The sequence below is a fragment of the Malus sylvestris genome, chromosome 9 (assembly GCF_916048215.2).
Source record: "Malus sylvestris chromosome 9, drMalSylv7.2, whole genome shotgun sequence".
NCBI lineage: Eukaryota > Viridiplantae > Streptophyta > Magnoliopsida > Rosales > Rosaceae > Malus > Malus sylvestris.
This window is the reverse complement of record NC_062268.1, coordinates 16736896-16755550: the sequence shown is the minus strand read 5'-3', so window position 1 is coordinate 16755550 and position 18655 is coordinate 16736896. Positions and strand designations below refer to the sequence as shown.

Below are 18655 nucleotides of genomic sequence, written 5' to 3'. Positions count from 1 at the left end.
AAACTAAAATTATTGTGGAAAGCAACCACAACCGAACAATTTATGAGATTCGACTTGAGCTCAATGCTTCTCTCTAATGACTTAGCCCATTTGTAGTACAAAATCATATCATTATATTCTATGGTACAAACTCATATCATTCTCATGTTCTGTCGTGACATAAAAAATATACAAAATGAGTTTTCGAAATTTTTTCCCCCATTGTTCAATGTGATTGGGAAGGTAGTGTGGCGCAAAAAATGAAGTTAAGTTATAATATGTCATAAGAAAAAAATTCAAATGGCAATATGTTACAAAATAGTTATCACAAGACATGTGCGACTTTTTGCAAAGAAATTTCTAGAGGCTTTTGACAATAAATGATTTTGTCACGAAAATTTACTTTAAGTGATTTCATCACGAAGAAAAAAGTTTTAAGTAGTTAAATTGTCATATGGTTACTTTAAGAAACCAGAATCATTTTGGAAATTATTTTAAGGGTTTTCCATTGGTTTCATATTTTGCCACATGACGCTCACCAAGGTTCACTTTCTTTATCTAAAACTGGGATGATGATGTCGCACTCTCAGATTGAGTGACAAGCTTCCACTTAGTATTACAGTCTAATGGTGTTCCTTTTCACTTGTTAGTGAGAGATCTTAGGTTCGATTCTCGTCAAAGATGAATTTGAACCACATTATTACTAGCCTATCGTAAGGCTTAATCTAACTCATCCCCTTTAGTGTAAATAATATTTTTGTTCAAAAATTAAAAAAAAAAAAAAACTGGGATTGATTTTAAATTTGCAAAATTCAACCATAAAAGGAACATTAACTCCAGCCAATATGAGGAAAAGATAGAAAAAAACATTCCGCATATGATGGTACATATGCTACATTTGGAAAATGTAAAACCAACTACCCATCTTATTCACATTCAAAACTTGCTTGTGTCAATCATCTACTCTTCTTCATCATCATCTTCGACAAATTCCTCCTCGTCTTCCGTTTCCTCTAGCTCGTCTTCTTCCATGTCCTCCTCAGCAACAATGAAGCCTCCGAGCGTTTCGTTATCTTCATCTTCCATTCCCTCTTCATCCACGCCAGGAGTCTTCTTGTGCGCAGAACATTTACCCCTCTTTGTATCCTTCTGAGGTTTGCTACGCGCCTTTGATCTTGTAGAATATTTTGGTGTATTTACCTTTCTTAGTTTTGCAACAGCCTCTTCATCAGCTTCACTCTCCCCTGTCCACTCGCCGTCCTCATTTTCTTCACCTTTTCCCCTCTTTCTCCGCACACCCCTCCTCTCCTTCCTCTCAAATCCATCATCATCGTCGCCTTCTTTTCCAGGTTCCTCGAGGAACCAGTTCCACTTCTTTACATCACGGATCATTTGCTTTGGACAGTGATCAAACTCGTGCCCCATTACAACAAAACCAAACTCTGCAATCACAAAACAGTGCGACATTATCATAACAAGCATAATTGGCATTTCGGCCTACCATAGAAAAAACGACAAGAAATGTGCACTATCATATATACTGCCGCAAATCTTGTATTCTTAAATTCCAAACCCACCACGGTAATCTCTGAAACATTCAATGGCCTAGGAAGTATAAGTAGCACAAATTCTGCAGAACTTTGTGACCTCAAATTTTTCATTACCGTTCTGTGCCTTACAGCTAGCTAATCAAACCCAAAACACCAACCACAACCTTTTTCATAATTTCCACAAATTGTGTATTTTACACCAAGCATTCTCAAAACAATACCAATTCAGAAGATTCAAATTTCATTTTCCCCTAATTTCTCAGCAAACAACGGTAAATTCAGTCATATAATCGCTCTCACAACAAAAATTCAGGATAACTAGCAAGAAAAAACCACCCTAAACATTCAAGACATCATAACTAGCAAGAAAAAACCACCCTAAACATTCAAGACATCATTTTTTTTCCCTTCAATTCATCAATTTTCTCAGCAAACAAGCAAGATTTAAGCAACAGAAAGCCAAACCTTTAACAGGGTCAATGCCGGAAACATCGAGACTCTCCAATTCAGACCCACTTCCCGAACCCTCAGCCAACTCAAGCTCACTCTCCAAAACCCTATTCTCTCTCTCATCTACCCCAACCTTTCCCACTCTAAACCAAATGGGTTTCTTCCCAGACACACAGAACCAATCACCGGCCGCCACCTCACCCTTCTCCGACCTCCTGAAAACCCTAACTTCTCCATCTTTTTCGCTCCGGGTCCACATGGGATTCTTTCCCAGAACCTCAAACGAAACGCAGGGCTTTGTTTGGTTATTCTCAGAAACGAAAGAGACGTGACGGCGAGACACCGTTCGGTCGTCGGTGGTGTACGCATTTCCTCGTCCAAACACAGCCTTCTGACCCTTCTCTACTATAACTGATGTACGGTCTCCGACTACGATTTCCATGGCCATGGACTACCAAAACTTCCAACTTCTGCACGAGTATTTATCAAATATAGTCAAAACTTAATTTCAAAAATATCACTTTTTATAAAAAAAAAATTAAATATACCCAAAATTTTATCTGAATAGACATAAATACCTTTAAATTTAACAATCAAATAAATTAATACTATGTTTGAACGAAGAAATTTAAGATTACTAAGGAATTTTAAAATGACGGAAATTTAAATGATGGAATTTTATTCTATAAAATTTGTGAATTTTCTTGTTTGGGTAACCTAAAAGAACAATGGAATTGAATACTTAATTTATTGTTTTTAAACTCTCAATCATAAAAATTGAAAAATGACACTTATTTACATGGAAAAAAAAACTTGGAATTTCTAAATTTCCCAAATTCCAAGTTTTTTTTCCATGCAGAAATTCTAAATTTCTATATTTATGAATCCAAACAAGGGAATTGGTGCATGTCAATTTATAAATTATGTCTTTAATCCAAATTCCAAGTTTATTTCTCTCATCCAAACATAGTGTAAAGAGCTTTTAGCCAAAATGATTCGTGACATTAACATAACTCCTTAATCTGGTCCTTAACAATTAATGATAATCAATAGTAGTGTTCTTGAATTTGTCTATCATGAATCATTTTAGTTTTTCTTTGAATTTGTCCATCATGATCGTTTTAGTTTTTTCGTGAAAAATATGTATATTGCTCTATTAGTGTGATGATGTGGCGCCACGTGGATCTCATAAATACAATTATATAACGACATGTGGATTCACTTTAAAAACTATTTTTATATTTAAAACTAAAAATGATATTAGTAAGAAAAAAGGCATTGAAGGCATGATTAAAATTTTACTGCTCCCACTTGCGGTAACCGTGGTGGCGCTCAATGTCGGTGATAAGGGGGTTGAAGGGGATATGGTTGTGGTGGTGGAGTGTAGAAGCGAAGGTGAAGTTGGACTAGAGCTTGAGGGGACAAAAGCTAAAAAACCTTTAATTTATTTAATTGTTAAATTTGAAGGTATTTGTATTTATTTAAGTGAATTTTTTGATATATTTGAAAGTTTTCATAAAAAGTAACATTTTTGAAATTAAGAATTAATTTTTAGCTATATTTGATGTGTTTCAGCGTTGTCTAGTAGTTCGTCTGCACGTGTTTGCACGTGCGTATAAAGGTTTTTTTTTTTAGGTTGAATCATGTGGGTATCATTAAAGCTAATTATTAAGTCTTGATAAAAATAAAAAATAAAAAGCTAATTATTAAGTAATTTGAGAATCTAGTCTTAAATTTTGGGTAATTATTAAGTAATTTAGTCTCAATTTCTAAACTAAATTTTGTAATGCAGATGATGTGTGAATGTTGATAATTAAATTATTGCTTAAGTGTTGACAACGTGCCTATGCAGGGGTAAAAAGAAATTATGTACTTAGGAGCCATGCATAAATATCTATTTGGGTGGAAATTTTACATTACGTACCTGTTCGAGGTCAGTTTTTATGAATTTTGAGATATGAGAATTATGTTGTACTCTGATTCAGACTGAAGTTTTTGCAACTTTTTTTTTTTTTTTTTTTCACTAGTAGTTTATGTGACTATGCTCACGTAGGTAGCTATGTATAGTCCAAGTGCAAAAAATGAAAAAAGCAAACCAATGTGGGCATAGTTGATGAGTTAAAATTAAGGAGAAATTATCTTTTTAAGATCGAGAGTAACTTTGAAATAAAAAGAAGGACGCCGTCATCGGATTTAATTGAAAAATAATTAAAATTGAACTAATCCCAAAACTGGGACATAAAATTGAACTCATATCAATTTTCAAACAAAAAAAAAAAAAAAAAAAAAGGAACTAGGGTGAGATGGCATATCAACTTGGTACAAGTCAATCCATCCACAATTTGCAATTTGCAAGTTGCAAAGATTGGTATTTGGGCTTTTCTTCTGCTTTCTTATATCCCGTATGACGTTTATAAGACGAAACGGAAATGATAATTGTCGTTTATTATAACGCAACCACACGACTCCGCAATCTTCGCCGTTGGATAGTCTTCGGCAGCGTACGACGCCATCTCCAGTGAAGTCTCAGAACCCAAGAGGAAAACGACTCTAGTTTCACATCTATCCTCGAGGGTTTCACGAACTTAGACGACACCGCCATCCTCGTCGTTTTCTGGTTCCCGTCGTCTTCGTCCAAGTGCTCCATGATTTCTGATCGTTTCAGCAAACCCTAGCTTCGGTACACAACTAATTTGTGATTAATCTGTTTTGTTGCTTCCAATTATGTCTCTAATTTTGTTGGTCTTCTGTTTGTTTCCCGAGAAAATATGCGAAACAAAAAAAAAACAAAAAGAAATTGAAGTTAATAATAATCTGGGCAGCTGTTGATTGTGGTTTAGATGTTCATTTTTCCATTTTGTATCCCCAAGAGTTTAGAATTTTATCACATTCGGTGTATTCATTGATTATTTTTTTGCATTCATCACAGAGTTTATAATTTCAATTATATTGTATGCATTCATCACAGAATTTTTTTTATTATATATGTATTTATGGGCATAATTTATGAGGCAAAAGTTTAATATTGTCATGAATTTAGGATAATTCATGTTACTATAAGTTTAATGGAGTCACGCATGGATCCTGGACCAGTTGATAAGTCTGTACTTTATGATCAAGAAAATCATATCTCTTCAGCGATTTGGGATGGACAGGTTAGACACCAACTTTTTGCATACAATTCGGGTTTCCCTCAGTAGTACGAATTTTTATGAGTGCTGATAACTCGATTGGAATTTATAGGAGCGTGGCGTGCTTAGATGTCATGAACACACTTCGATGCTTGAGCAATGGAGACTCATACCTCAACAAGTTGAGTTGGTTGAGAAGGCCGGTTTTAAACACTTCAGATCAATACCGACAATTGTTCTTGACAATTCACTAATATCGGCACTTGTTGAGAGGTGGAGGAGAGAAACAAATACATTTCATTTGCCACTTGGAGAAATGACTGTAACGCTTGAGGATGTTGCACTTATACTTGGGCTACCAATCGATGGAAAACCTGTTATTGGTGTACCGGTGAAGACACCCAACTCGGTATGTGAAGACTTGCTTGGGAAATCACCGAAGGACCTGAATGGGGGAATGATGAAGCTAAATTGGTTGAGAGAGTGTTTTTCTAGATGTCCTGAAGATGCACCGATTGAAGAGATTGAGCGCCACACTCGTGCTTACCTCCTATATATTGTTGGTTGTACAATATTTTCCACAACCACTGGAAATAAAGTCTCTGTTACATTTCTTCCGCTGTTTGAAAAGTTTGAAGAAGCTGGAAAATATGCATGGGGTGCAGCAGCATTGGCATTCCTCTATAGAGCTCTTGGTAATGCCTCCCTTAAATCTCAAGGCACGATTAGTGGCTCTTTGACGCTACTGCAGGTAACATTGAGCTTCCTTTTTCTCTTCAGTTTCATGACATCTCTCCCTGCCTCAGTGGCTTTCTGATAAAGGATTGACTTTTGTTCATTATTATTCTTTGTAGTGCTGGAGTTACTATCACCTGAATGTTGGCCAACCGAAGTTCAATGAAGAGCCGAGCGATGGTTTTTTTCCATTTGCTCTTAGGTGGAAAGGGAGATCAACTGGATCAAGATCGAAAACCAACATAGTTGCCTACCGCAAGGCCTTGGATTCGCTTCAACCTTTTGATGTAAGTCCAACTACACGTTTCTCAGTTTATATGATATTCTTTTTCTTGGATGATGATGAGAACAATTGGTATGGTGTTGATATTCAGGTTAAGTGGTTTCCATACAAAGATTTGGATAACACAATTATACCGGAAGATATAAAAAACAATCTGATTTTACGGACTTCAAAAACGATCCTGATATGCTTTGGCAAGGCAGAAAGACACCTCCCTGATCGCTGCCTCAGGCAGTTTGGCATGCTTCAACATATACCAGAGGATGTCCAGAAATGGGAGAGGAAGATTCCTGCAGTTGATCAGGGGGTAGACTTGTCAACGGATGTAGAGTTGGGGGGCAAAGGAAAAATGCGCTCAGAGATCAAGGAATGGCTAGAGCGTCGAGTCCATATTTTGGAAGGTAACGATGGTGTTGATGAAAACACGTACATGGATTGGTACGAGAGAATTACCCGCAAATATGTGGGGAGGCCTGAATCTTTAGAATCTGAGTTTCAGAGAATAGTAAGTTTATGTTTCTTTTTCCTACAAGTCGATGATGTTTAATAATCATTAAAATCATTCTGAGCTACGTTTTCACTTTTCTCCGTCTTACAGGCTGCTTCTATGAGAGATATTGCGAGCATAGCTGATACATTGTCAAGAGACCAGATGAACCCCCAAGATGGGGAGTTACTTGATGAAATCAAGAAGACGGTGCATGTATGCTTGACGGATGTCGTTGGGAATTCTAAAAATGGCAGGGCTAAGAATGCCGTGAAACGGAAGAGAGAGGGAGGATGATCCAGTTAGCAAGGATGGGTGAAGTAAGCGATCCAGCTAGTTACCGAGGATTTCCGAGCATGCTGAAAGGGTTTTGTTTCGTGAGATGCAGTCTCATGGTGCAGCAGCTTAAGAGGTATCCGGATGGGATGTGCACTTCCAGTATCACTGTGGCTAATGCATTTAGCTGCAAAGAAGTGCTTTTTGGTGTAAGAAGGACAACTTATTTTTATTAAAAGAACTGCCAATCCTAGGTTTCGATGATTGCGATTGTTAAAATTTCGATTGAATGGATGGTTATTATGTTGCATATTTGAAATGGTAGTGCTAAATGTTCGAAAGAACAGAACAGAAAATCTCGACGTTGGATCTGGCCATGAGGTACAACTGTTCACAATGAGATGAATCAAGACACTAGCGAAAGGAACTGCAGTAGGATGCGTCGTAAAACATTGGTTTATGCGGCTTGGAAACGCCGTGAGTACGCATCGTTTGTACAATTGTGTATAGAGGACAGGCAGTCCACTGTATCATTTACAACGAAGGAGGAAAATGGACATAAGAGCAATGACTAATCTCTAACACTACAAGATAAAAAATTTTGACGTTTCAAAGCCATCAAGCCAACCGTTCAATTGTGTTCAACATCCTCCATGACAAACCAAGTGGTCTTAGATTTGTTGTCGCCCTTATAAACAAGTTCGTTGTTGCAGGAGACTTCAATAGGCATTGTCCCAATAGCACGAAATTCCACGAGTTCTTACTCGATCTTTCCAGCTCTTCATAAAGGGCAATATTAGAGCAACTGCTTGCATACCGTAAGAACACCAGTGGTTGCTGGCTCACTGCTTGGATCAGTAAAAGGCAAAACTCCAATTGTACCCACCTTTCACAACCTGCAGTAGCTTCTTGATTCAGCAGCTTCTTCATGCTGTGGTCCATTCGACTATTAAGAGACGGTATTGCGAACCAGCTTGGGTTGCTTGAGTTCAGCAACGTAATGGGTGTCTAGTAATTGTGATGGATAGCCAGGACCTGTCCAGGGAACCTCATTTCAGAAGTGTTGCCAAGTTGCCAATCAATCATACTTGTGAATCTGCATCTTGCACCTATGCATTTCTCTTTCGAAAAGAAATCAGATGAATACCAGCTATTGTCCCAGCCACCCAGACACCATCAAAGCCGGCTGTTCTCTCTAGTAATTCATAACATGTCGTGTCTACTCCTCAGGTTTCAAGTTGACCTCTTGTGGCATCTCTATTTGATGCCGAGCTCTCTTTTGCATGGTTGACTCATTCGTCCCAGTCTGAACTTCCTGCTTGACAGTTGACACAACATATTATTTTTATGTGAACGAAGGACCAAGGAACATATATGAAGCCTACTCACCCTTGTTGAAATCATATGCTTCAGACCAGCAATTAGCTCCAAGAAATACTTATAAGCAGCTTTGTGCGGCTCCTGCACGAAAACCATAAGTTTAGACCTCTACTAATAAAGAAAGAATTTTTATAAGATATTTGATAAGAAATTACTAAAGAAAGAATTGCAACCTGAAAGATCTAGCACCTGTAAGTCAGAAGGCAGAGGCAATCCTTCCACCACAGGAGCCTTTGGAACTTGGACAAGTTGGGTGCCACCTGCATCATCTGCCACCATAACACTGCAAGAAGGGGGATTAGAAATGCCCAACGCCTCGAAGTTAACCTCAGAACTACTACAAGGTGGAACAGATGTTTGAGACAAAGAGGTGGCACCAGTTGCAGACTGCAGATACAATATACAATAGAGAGTCAATTGGTTAGACTTGATCTTGAGAAACGGAATATTCCATCTTGATATCAAAATCCCACTCAAGCACTGGAACATAGCATGTTTGAAGTCCATGAACACATTGATCAAAATTGTTAATGAGGAAATGAATGGAAAATGAAATGAAGAACTAACTTACCACTGATGCCAAGTCTGGTTCACCAACAACGACCAAACCTTTGTCACCATTATCAACATAAGCATCTACCTGTTAACAAATTGCATCAAGCAAATTAAATATAATTAGATATATTCATGTATAAGTACACAAAATTCGGGGACTTTTTGGCTTTTGCAAACTTTTCTTGGTCATCACTCAAATTTATGCGCATTTGCACATGTTCTAAGCAAGAAAAGTGGTCCAAAGTTGCAAAAGGGCTGCGTCAGCCTCTTAATTCTCTTAAAAAATCATATGTTGTCCTATTGTTCTCTAATATTAATCTCTTTTCCATAACTTTTCCTTTTCTCCCTCACAAAAATAGAAAACTATCCAGGAATAATATGTTAAGAATGGTCTGGTCTGTACCTTTGGCCTCCCTGCAGCCATGAATGAGTGGAAGGAAGGAGATTGAAAATTAGGAGGCTCCAAAAGAGCATAGACCCCTTCATTGTTATACCTCTTCTTGTCGAACTGCATTTTAGACAAACCAATGACTTAGTTCTACTACTCCATCAGTTTACTCGAAAATGAAAAATATTGCTAAGTTACTTTCCAGAGAAATAAAAAAGAAATTAGATTTAATCAGTAAACTAAAACATAATTGAAAGTTGATGTTGGAATGAAGGTGTGAAAATAAAATAAGATAGTCCGAGGAACCCTAACCTGTGAATAATTTGCAGCACTAAACAGTGTGTACAGTTTCCCCGAGTCTCCGGCATGATCCAAACTGTACCCACTTAGCATGTCACCAAATTCATCTTGATCCGCCCTTACATCTGGGCCTTCATGTGATCGAATGATCAACTATAGCAACAAAGGCAAAATAAAAAATCTTAGAATGATGAAAGGAGCAAGTGATCTTTTCCCAAACCGAGGGAAAGCTTTGATATGCCATTAAATTCTGTCTCAATGTTAGAGGGTGTCATTTTGTAACAAAAATTGGTTCTCCGGTCTGCAATTAAAATTCTAAGTCTCAATTGTGACATCCTGTATGAGAATTACCAATTATAGACAGACAAGTTTATTCTAAATATGTCAACTCGAGTAAAGGGCTATGTTTATAAATATTACCTTTAACTTGGATTGTTTTAGAAAAGCCTCGGTACAATCAGGACCCCACCAAAGACCCCGTTCTCGAAATGTTTTTTCAACTAAACCATCTTCCTTTGATGGATCAGACCATAGCACATCAGTCAGTAATATATTTGGTCCTTCATCTGGAGCATCTATAAGAGATCTTTCAACTTTAGATAAATCTTCTAAACAACCTAGTTCCAGCTTTTCTTCCCTCTTTCTTTTGGATCTTCTCGAAGGGGTAGTACACATGCTCCGAAAAAGACCTCCATGGGTGGTATATACACAATTGGCTATGATCGAAGCCAAAGGGAGCTCTTTAAAGCAGTCAAGACATTTATTATAGACATATTCACCTTGATCACCGATTTTAGCCTTAACCTCTGCCTCAAAACCCCAAATAGATGTGCAATATTTAGACTCCTGGTTCCCACGAAGTAGATATACTCTAGAAGGCATCAAGACCTAAAAATAATAAAACAAAACAAAACAAAAATAATTAAAAATCATTTAAAAATCCCCAAAGCGTACTAAGATGCTTCAGAATCCAAATGAACATCACAATGCAACTTGCTTAGGCTACATAATAAAAAACATCAAAACAAATGAAAAGCATTAGCATGCAGCTTGGCCAGTGGAGCTGGTGCGTGAACATATACAATATAAAAGGTTATAATAATTGTTATGAAATTTCCTTACCGGGTCAATTCACAGATCAAAATACACCAACAGGTCAAAGATTGAAAAAAAATCAGTAAATACAATTACCACTATCTTCATGTTACCTTCCAAGCCAACAAGACCATAAACACATCTAAGCCCGATGCTCCTCTATTAACATAATTTCCATTGAAAACATAAAATTGGTTGTCAGAGGGAAACCCAGCATGTTCAAAGAGATGGAGTAAATCACGAAACTGTCCATGAATGTCGCCAACTACAACAACTCTTGAATCCTCTTTATGACAATCAACTGCCACACAGTTCGGCTCCTTGCAAAGGATACTTGAAGCAGTATCAATCAATTTATCCACCAAAGAAACTGACAACACTGATTGAAAATTCTCTGGTGACTGCTCAAGAGCAGACATCATGCCGCGAACCCACGCTAAGTTTATCCCGTCATCTGAAGGCCACAAAAAAGGGTGCTGACGGGTTGACTGTGACAAAGAATTCTGCACCCCAACTTGACAATCTTCACTCCCAAACTCATCAGCTACCACCACGAGGCAATCATCTTCGAACATCAACCCTTCAACCCTGCCAAAGTGCTCCTCATGGCCAGCATTCATCATCGCGTCCGCAACACTTCCTCCCATCGCTGTCCAACCGTCTTCATCTTTGGAAACTGCTTCCACTGCTGCATACATATCTTCACCAATCGTCCTCCCAAACTCTAGTCCTTCCAACTGGGAATTCCCATTGGACGCATGTGTTACCCCATAAACCGGGCTTTCCCCCAACTCACTTGGGGTCCCATCCTCATTTCTAAACTCGCTTTCTATCCCTCCGCTCCACACATTCTTTTCACTTACATCATAATCATCAACTCCATCACCCTGCGTAACAATCATCAAGTAAGCCAACCACACTAACAAGAACCAAGTCAAAAACAACAAAGTAGACTAACAAATCACAAACTTTGAAAAATCAACACGGTAGCTCACAAACATATACATACCAGTTCACCAGGCTCACAACCCAGCATGGTTACAACTCTGGGTCGTTTGCTCACAATCCCCATTGCAATCTCCTTCATACTCGTCACCTTTTTGACATCCTCCGTACCCAACCCATCACACGAAATCCCACCCAAAATGTTCGCCACCTCCCTACAAGAATCCACCTACAACCCACCACACATCCACACCCAAAACAATCAATCAAACGAGAAAACTACATAAACCCAGAAAAATGAAACAAAACCCAGAAAAGTAAACACAAAACCCATCACTCACCATCTTCTCAATGCTCGAAGACAAGGCCTTTTTGACGTCGCTGGAGGTTACCTTCTCGACCCGATTAGTCAAAACTCCGCGCGCGATTTCCCGCATCAGCACCAGCGAGTGCACCTGCTCGTCGTTCAGGTTCTCGAAACACATTGCATTGATGCTCTCCATGATCTTCCTGCAGTCGCTTTTCATCCTCTCCTTTCGACGGTCCCCGCCTGCAACCCAAAAGCACACAGAAACGATTAGTTTCGCGGTCAGATTATCAAATCATGCGGTGATTTTCCTTGGGTAAATTGGGTATGAGGGAAGCTGCTGACCTTCTCCGTGCATGTTCAGGTTCGAAATTCGGAGACTTTGAGATGGAATTTTGGTGGGGAAAAGGTAGTGTGCTGCGGAGAGAGAGCGCGCAGAGGGAGTTCGTGTTTCAGTGGAATCCAAATTGCAGAAATCAGACGACTCTGCCCTAAGTCGTTTTGACAAGCCTAGTTTTTTCAGGCAAGGATGCATACGACACGATTTGTCTGTCGTTTTGTGAGGGCGCAAGACCTGCTCACATCCCACTTCCGCCCAAGGCCCCACAACAACGCAGATTTCTCGGGGATGGGAAGGCCCAATTGGCAATGTTAGGAAACCTCTATTTAAATTAAATTTTGAAATAATATATGACATAGTTTTTTATGATTGGATTACTACTTAAATATTGATTAACGTATTTTTTTTCAATACGTAACACATTACATGATTTACAAATGCGGTTTGAAAAATTGATCTAAAAAATTAGTCTGCCTAACATTACTTAATGTGATTATTTGTTTATGAATTACAAACTCTTTTTTCGTCAAATATGAATTACAACTTGCAAATAGGCCTTTTGTGAAGGAGTTCACATGTCAAAGGTGATTTCAAAGTAGTCATGGACATTTTAATATTTCATTTAGTTTAAACTAGCTATCTTAAAGTCAGAATCTATATTTGTTTTGACAGCAAGTTTGACACAATACGCTCATATCCAAGCAATGCTAACTATGTGAGAGCACTTCCACTTCTCTCAAATCTCCTAGGGGATAGTATAGTAGATTAAATCCCCTCCCTCCCTCCAAAACTCCTCCGCCCCATCACAATCTACTGGGCTCTTGGGGAGCCTAGTTGCTCACTCAGGCTAAAATCGACTAGCCTAGGTTGTGACGCAAGGTTGACATCAGTTACAATTAAAAAATTATAAAAAAATAAATTAAAAATACAAAAAAATCATAAAATTTAATTATTCCTTTTTAAATGAAGAAGGAGAAGAAGGAGAAGAAGAAGAAGACTGATTATTCCTTTTTAAATGACTTGGCTAGACGAAGTCGTTTTACCCAAGCCATTTGGTGAAATGGTGCGATTTGTTATGGGTTTGAAAACAATCTCTAAGTCACATGGGAGGCTAAGTTTCGTAGGGGCCTGACTTTCAAAAGAGCCCATTTTACCAAATCTTCTTATAACCCTTTAATTGTTTCCCATTGGGCCATTCCTCAATCCCCATCCCACCCAACCGAAGGCACCACTAGCCAACACCAATCACCTTTCCAGTCTTCAGAGACCATGAATATCATGACACATTTTTAGGTATGATACTTTATCATAAACAAATTTAGTCTTTGTTGCTCGTAATGTTGTTGGTACAAAAATTATGAATGAAAAGTTGGAGTTTACGGTTCAATTTTTTAATATTATATTGGGACCATCCGACCTTAAATTCCTGGATCCGCCAAGGATTGAATTGCCTATTACTCGCAGTGGCGAAGCTACATAGGGACGAGGGGTGACCGTTGCCCTTTTGATCACTGAAAAACAAGCCCAGGAACGCCCATTTGGTTCGGCCGGAAACTGGAAAGTATGGAGGTTTTCTGGCCTTTGCAGCTATGTAGCGCCCCCTGCGCAACAAGGTCTGTTTTTATTAAAAAAATTATTTATTAAGTAAAGCGACATCGTTTTACAGCTTTATTAAAATAAAAAAAAATATTGGAGGACCACTAGTTCCCAATAGCATTACCCCATTCAATTCCCCATCTCTCCCATTTTACCAAACACGACAAATTCCCCAATTCCTAGCTTCCATTTCAATCACCACCCAGCCGCCATGCCATCCTTCCCAATTTTAGGTAATTTTTTTATTTTCTAAACTTATATTATTTCAAACCTTATTTAATTATTTAATACAAATTTTTATTTAATTAGTATAAAATCATAGGACAATAACATTAATATGGTTATTGATTATTGAGATGAATTCTATGGTTATTGATTATTGAGATGAATTCTATTATTAATGATGAGAATGAAATTATTGTTTAGTGTAAAAATTGAATTCTTGATTATTTATTAATTAATTGAATTATTGAAAAATGTATCCTATTATTCATATTGATTAGTTGAATTAAATTTTTTTTGTTGAATAATTTGGATAATTATTAGTATTGATTAATTGAATTGTTGATTTGATTAGTTATTAGTCATATCAGTATAGTCTAAGAGTGTAAGAGTTTTTTTTTTCTTTTCCCATTATATAGTTACGTAATGGAACAATACTATAAAAAACAGTGCTTAAATCCTCCTTCAAACTATTCTGAGTATTCCTCCTTCTCCTTCAAATATTCCAAGTAGTCCTTGAATTTTTTGGGTAGTTCACAACAGTGAGGCCACTGAGTTGGATGAATTATTGGCTAATCTTCATACAAACCTTGGACATTGACGTTGAATGATTGCTTAACCACCTAATTATCTCGAAGCAATTCGTAGACACTATCTCCAAAATGATCATTGTCAACCTAAAGACCACATCATGCCAAGAAATGCTAGTAATAATCGATGTTTTATCATCGGTTGGGAGATCAATGGTTGAGTGTTAGCATGATTGTTTATATTGAGAGATGTATTTGCTTTTATTGACAATGAACCTATTATGCGACGTTTTCATGACATGAAATCTCTCCGGCAACAATTGTAATTTGTTTGTTTTGATAAATTATGAAAGATATTACTATATAAAAGGATTTGGTTGTTGCTATTTTTTTTTAACATTGCACTCTTTTAAATTCGCCCCTCCCCCAGCAATTCTTGACTTCACGAATTACTCAAGAGGCTTTTTAAGGGTGTAAATGCTCTGATGGATACCTAGGTTAAATTAGGTCGCTCCATATTCAAGCAAAGCTTTCAGGTAGTGGATGAGATAATGTTTGATGTAGCCTCCACAGATGGTCCATTAGACTTTAGAACCCAGAAATTTTCAATTTTGTATGGACCATGCAAAAGATCATTATGAGGCCTATTTATTAGATTAGGGGGACTTCTCAAGTTTCTCTGTCAATTCATTCCTAAGTCCTTACCACTTGGATCTATTCAACATTTATTACTAAAAATATCTCAACAAACTGAAGGTGAACTTAGGCGCACGTTTTCATTGAACCATTTATCTGGTCTTCTTTCATTTTCTATTTATTTTCTTCATTCCTGCAATTCTCGGTTTTAATGGGGCACTCTTCTGGAGCAGATTAGTCTCGTCCCTGGGGATTGGTATCACTCAAGTTAGAAAAGGCGCTTCAACGTACCGGAAGACAAACGAAAGACTGAAGGAAGATGGTAACCTATCATTCTACAAAACCCCTACTGGTTGCATTGGTTAGTAGATCCCCGCATGATGGCTCGGGATCATATCATATTAAAGTACGGCTTTTAATCACTTAACCTGGATGAGTGATATCACAAATACAACTTACAGAAAGATTAAAGACGTTTACCTTTTTGAAGGGCAATAAGAGTTTATAGTCCATTTATTGAAAGAAAAACTAATGAAAATGACTTGAAAACTTTGAGTTTTAACGATAAGGACAAAATAAAAGGTAAAGTGAATAGTACCATGATTGACTTTTTAGTGTAAAAATATGGTTTTTCGTTAAAATGACCAGTATCGGGAGCTTTTCGTTAAAATTTCCTTTATTTAATCTGCTTACTATCAATAAACCATGTGTTAGGTTCTTGTTTCGAGAGATCTTGGAGCAGAAAAAGCAAATTGGTTGTTCTGATGACTCTACAAAATTTAAATGCTGAACTAACTAAATAAGTAAAAAATTCCTCATAGCATAAACTATCAGTTCAAAAATATATACTTTAATTACAGAAAAATAAAGAAAAAAAAATACCTTCCGAGGAAAAACCTAAACCATATTTATTAAAGCTTCCTTAACAATGTTCGACTTACTTATAGAACCGACATCAATCAATTATTGTCAATTTCTCACGAACTTGTGAGAATTACTGTAAAATCTTTGTCACTCAACAATTGACAGTCTCTCTATGTTGGTGATAAGCTAGACCCTTACAAGCAAGGGAGAGGTCACCCTTCGTCCTGAAGTTGTCGTGGCCCCTTAAAGCTCACGCCAAATGGTAGTGAATGTGACCATGCATATCCTTGAAGCTATATATGCTTGGCTCAGAATCATATAAGATGAGTGAGACTGTTTTCGTGGTAGAGTGCAACCCAACTGCTTAAGAACGTGACATGCACACACTTTAGCCTCTAACTACGAACTTAGGGTCCACACGTACCTAAATTAATCATGCATGTCTAATGGAATCTATGCATTGCTGGACGAACTAATTAAAATCCCATCGATTCTCTTTCTCCAAATCAGAATGGTGATGTTTCATTCCATTTGGCATTAGATGCGATATTACAAGTTGTGTTTAAGATTTAATTTGTGGATTAGGGAATGGATTATGGATGATTTTGCTCCTTAAAGTCAAGACGTGGACAACTGGATTTTGTGCTCAAATATATTCCATGGTTGTGTAAAGTTGTTGATATAATATATAAAGATTGACCCATACACTCAACACTTGCACGTTCATAAACAAAGGAATAAGAATAGCAACAAGCAATCTCATGGAATACAATACCTCTCCCTATTATGGAGTTGTGTTGAAAATGTTAAAATAAAGATAATTTTATCGTGACGCCAGAGAGAATGTACTTTTATATAAATATAAACATGTAAAGGTCTAATGGTTATTGGTAGGGTGTGTTTGAGTGAAGAACTTGAAGATGAAAGATGAGATTTTAGGATCCAAGCGTCTGTGACTAAGGCTTGAGCTCTCATGACTCAGGCCTATGAGCGAACCTCAAGACTCGGCCTGAGGGTTCAACACTTCTTTTCGAAATGCACCGATTTCCATTTTTAGGTTTTGTATACTCATGTGAAAGTTCATGTCGTCTACAAGTGCACTATATATATGGAAGAAGAATCGCATATTCATTCCAAATGCCATAATTAATTAGGGTGAGCGTAAGTGAAAGAGGAGTTCAAATCTTATGCCTCCAAAGTGTAGTCTCCTCTTTATTTCTAATCTAATGTTTACTTGGCATCTAATCGAACAAGTAAAACCAGAAAGCTAAAGTTTAGAAAACAAAGCTAGTTGTAACAATCCCACTCCAAAATGTTTTTACGTTTCATTAATTTATTAATTAAACTCTCCCATGCACGTCACTCCATCCAAAACCATTTTCTTGTCCAATTTAAAAAAAATATATATATATTCCAAAACTATTTTTCTTTTCATTTTTTCACACCCTTCTCCTCTTCTCCATTTTCTTCTCCTTTCTCCTATAGTCCTGTATCATACATTATTTGGTGTTCAGAAGTATCAGATACTTCGAACTTTTTAACCATTTTTAGGTAGTAATTTTTATATGTTTAATAAAAAAATTAACAGTTAAAACATTAAAAATATTCTGTATTTTAAAATATTATAAAAATATCTTACATATAATTTATTGGGAAACAAAAACCTGTTGAAGAGCACAGGGTATATTCAATTAGGATCAGTGAAGTTTGACAACATCGATACAGCCACGATCTGGGCTGCAGTCCACCTTCCTCCCCTTGGAATATATAAGATATTTGTTTCAATCTTCTTTCAGTTCTTTGTCGTTTTAACTATTTGTTCATTTCACTATCCAAAGTTCAAAACACATAATCAAATATATTTTATTTTTCACATTTTCCATTGATTTGCTGTTCTGATTAGTTCACCTTCAAATCGACTTTGGAGTTGGTTAGATAAGGGTTCTTTTCATTTGTCCATCAACATAATATATAAAATATAAAAATTTACTTTAATACTATAAAGTCGTCAACATCTACAACCGGCCTTCTATTGCTAATTTGAGAGTGCTTCTAGATAAATTGCTTGTTGACACGTTAACTATAAATGTTTCTTATTGTATTTAGCAAAAATATTAGAACTACTTATTAGTCATAGAAGTACTTGACACATGCTTCTTAATTTAGGGAATCACATAAGATTTTTATGAAGTACTTGATACATGTTTCTTTTGGAATCATAGAAACACCTTATGAAGAAGTGCTTGATGCATAAATTTTAATCAAAATTCAAAGTAGTTATAATAGAACCATTTGTCATAGAAATGCTTATGAGTAGAGTGATAATGTCAATGAGTTAATAGTTAGATGTTAGGCGGAACATGAATTGGTGGAGATCAAATTCATCACCAAAATGCATATACATAATTGTTTTTCGCTATTGCAGTAAAACACCATTTGTGATAGAAGCACTAATGAGCAAGTGATTTCTAAAAACATATCCCAATTGAGCACTAATTAAGGTTCATGTGTTGCATTTGGTGTGTAAATCTGAACGGTGGATTTAGAATTGTATTGCTACTACTACTAATTGTAAGGAGAAATGTTAAGAAGACCTTCTCAAAGTC

At 36.9% G+C, this 18655-nt stretch overlaps 3 protein-coding genes across 5 annotated transcripts; 1 reads left to right on the top strand and 2 right to left on the bottom strand.

Annotated features, from left to right (window-relative positions):
* Positions 1–770: 770 nt before the first annotated feature.
* Positions 771–2456, bottom strand: LOC126634104 (transcription initiation factor TFIID subunit 7). The gene is made up of 2 exons (XM_050304594.1): positions 1995–2456; positions 771–1421 (listed from the first exon to the last, which is right to left on the bottom strand). Exons 1-2 carry the CDS (start codon positions 2425–2427, stop codon positions 940–942), a joined length of 915 nt encoding a protein of 304 aa, XP_050160551.1. The 5' UTR covers positions 2428–2456; the 3' UTR covers positions 771–939.
* A 1875-nt stretch (positions 2457–4331) lies between these two features.
* On the top strand, positions 4332–7201 carry LOC126582267 (protein MAIN-LIKE 2-like). Its single transcript, XM_050246339.1, has 6 exons — positions 4332–4659; positions 5020–5134; positions 5223–5861; positions 5965–6132; positions 6220–6633; positions 6727–7201. The coding sequence occupies exons 2-6, from the start codon at positions 5045–5047 to the stop codon at positions 6910–6912; spliced, it is 1497 nt and encodes a 498-aa protein (XP_050102296.1). The 5' UTR covers positions 4332–4659; positions 5020–5044; the 3' UTR covers positions 6913–7201.
* A 128-nt stretch (positions 7202–7329) lies between these two features.
* Positions 7330–12371, bottom strand: LOC126582266 (serine/threonine-protein phosphatase 7-like). 3 transcript variants are annotated; one of them, XR_007609344.1, is made up of 12 exons: positions 12207–12371; positions 11896–12104; positions 11619–11783; positions 10723–11496; positions 9935–10402; positions 9527–9667; positions 9230–9334; positions 8843–8911; positions 8461–8658; positions 8281–8352; positions 8039–8206; positions 7330–7926 (listed from the first exon to the last, which is right to left on the bottom strand). XR_007609344.1 is itself a non-coding variant. In XM_050246338.1 (11 exons), exons 1-10 carry the CDS (start codon positions 12217–12219, stop codon positions 8330–8332), a joined length of 2181 nt encoding a protein of 726 aa, XP_050102295.1. In that variant the 5' UTR covers positions 12220–12371; the 3' UTR covers positions 7330–8206; positions 8281–8329. The 3 variants fall into 3 exon arrangements, 2 of the variants coding, with proteins under 2 accessions (XP_050102295.1, XP_050102294.1); XM_050246338.1 differs by having other exon boundaries at positions 7330–8206; positions 8445–8658; XM_050246337.1 differs by having other exon boundaries at positions 7330–8206.
* Between the last annotated feature and the right edge of the window lie 6284 nt (positions 12372–18655).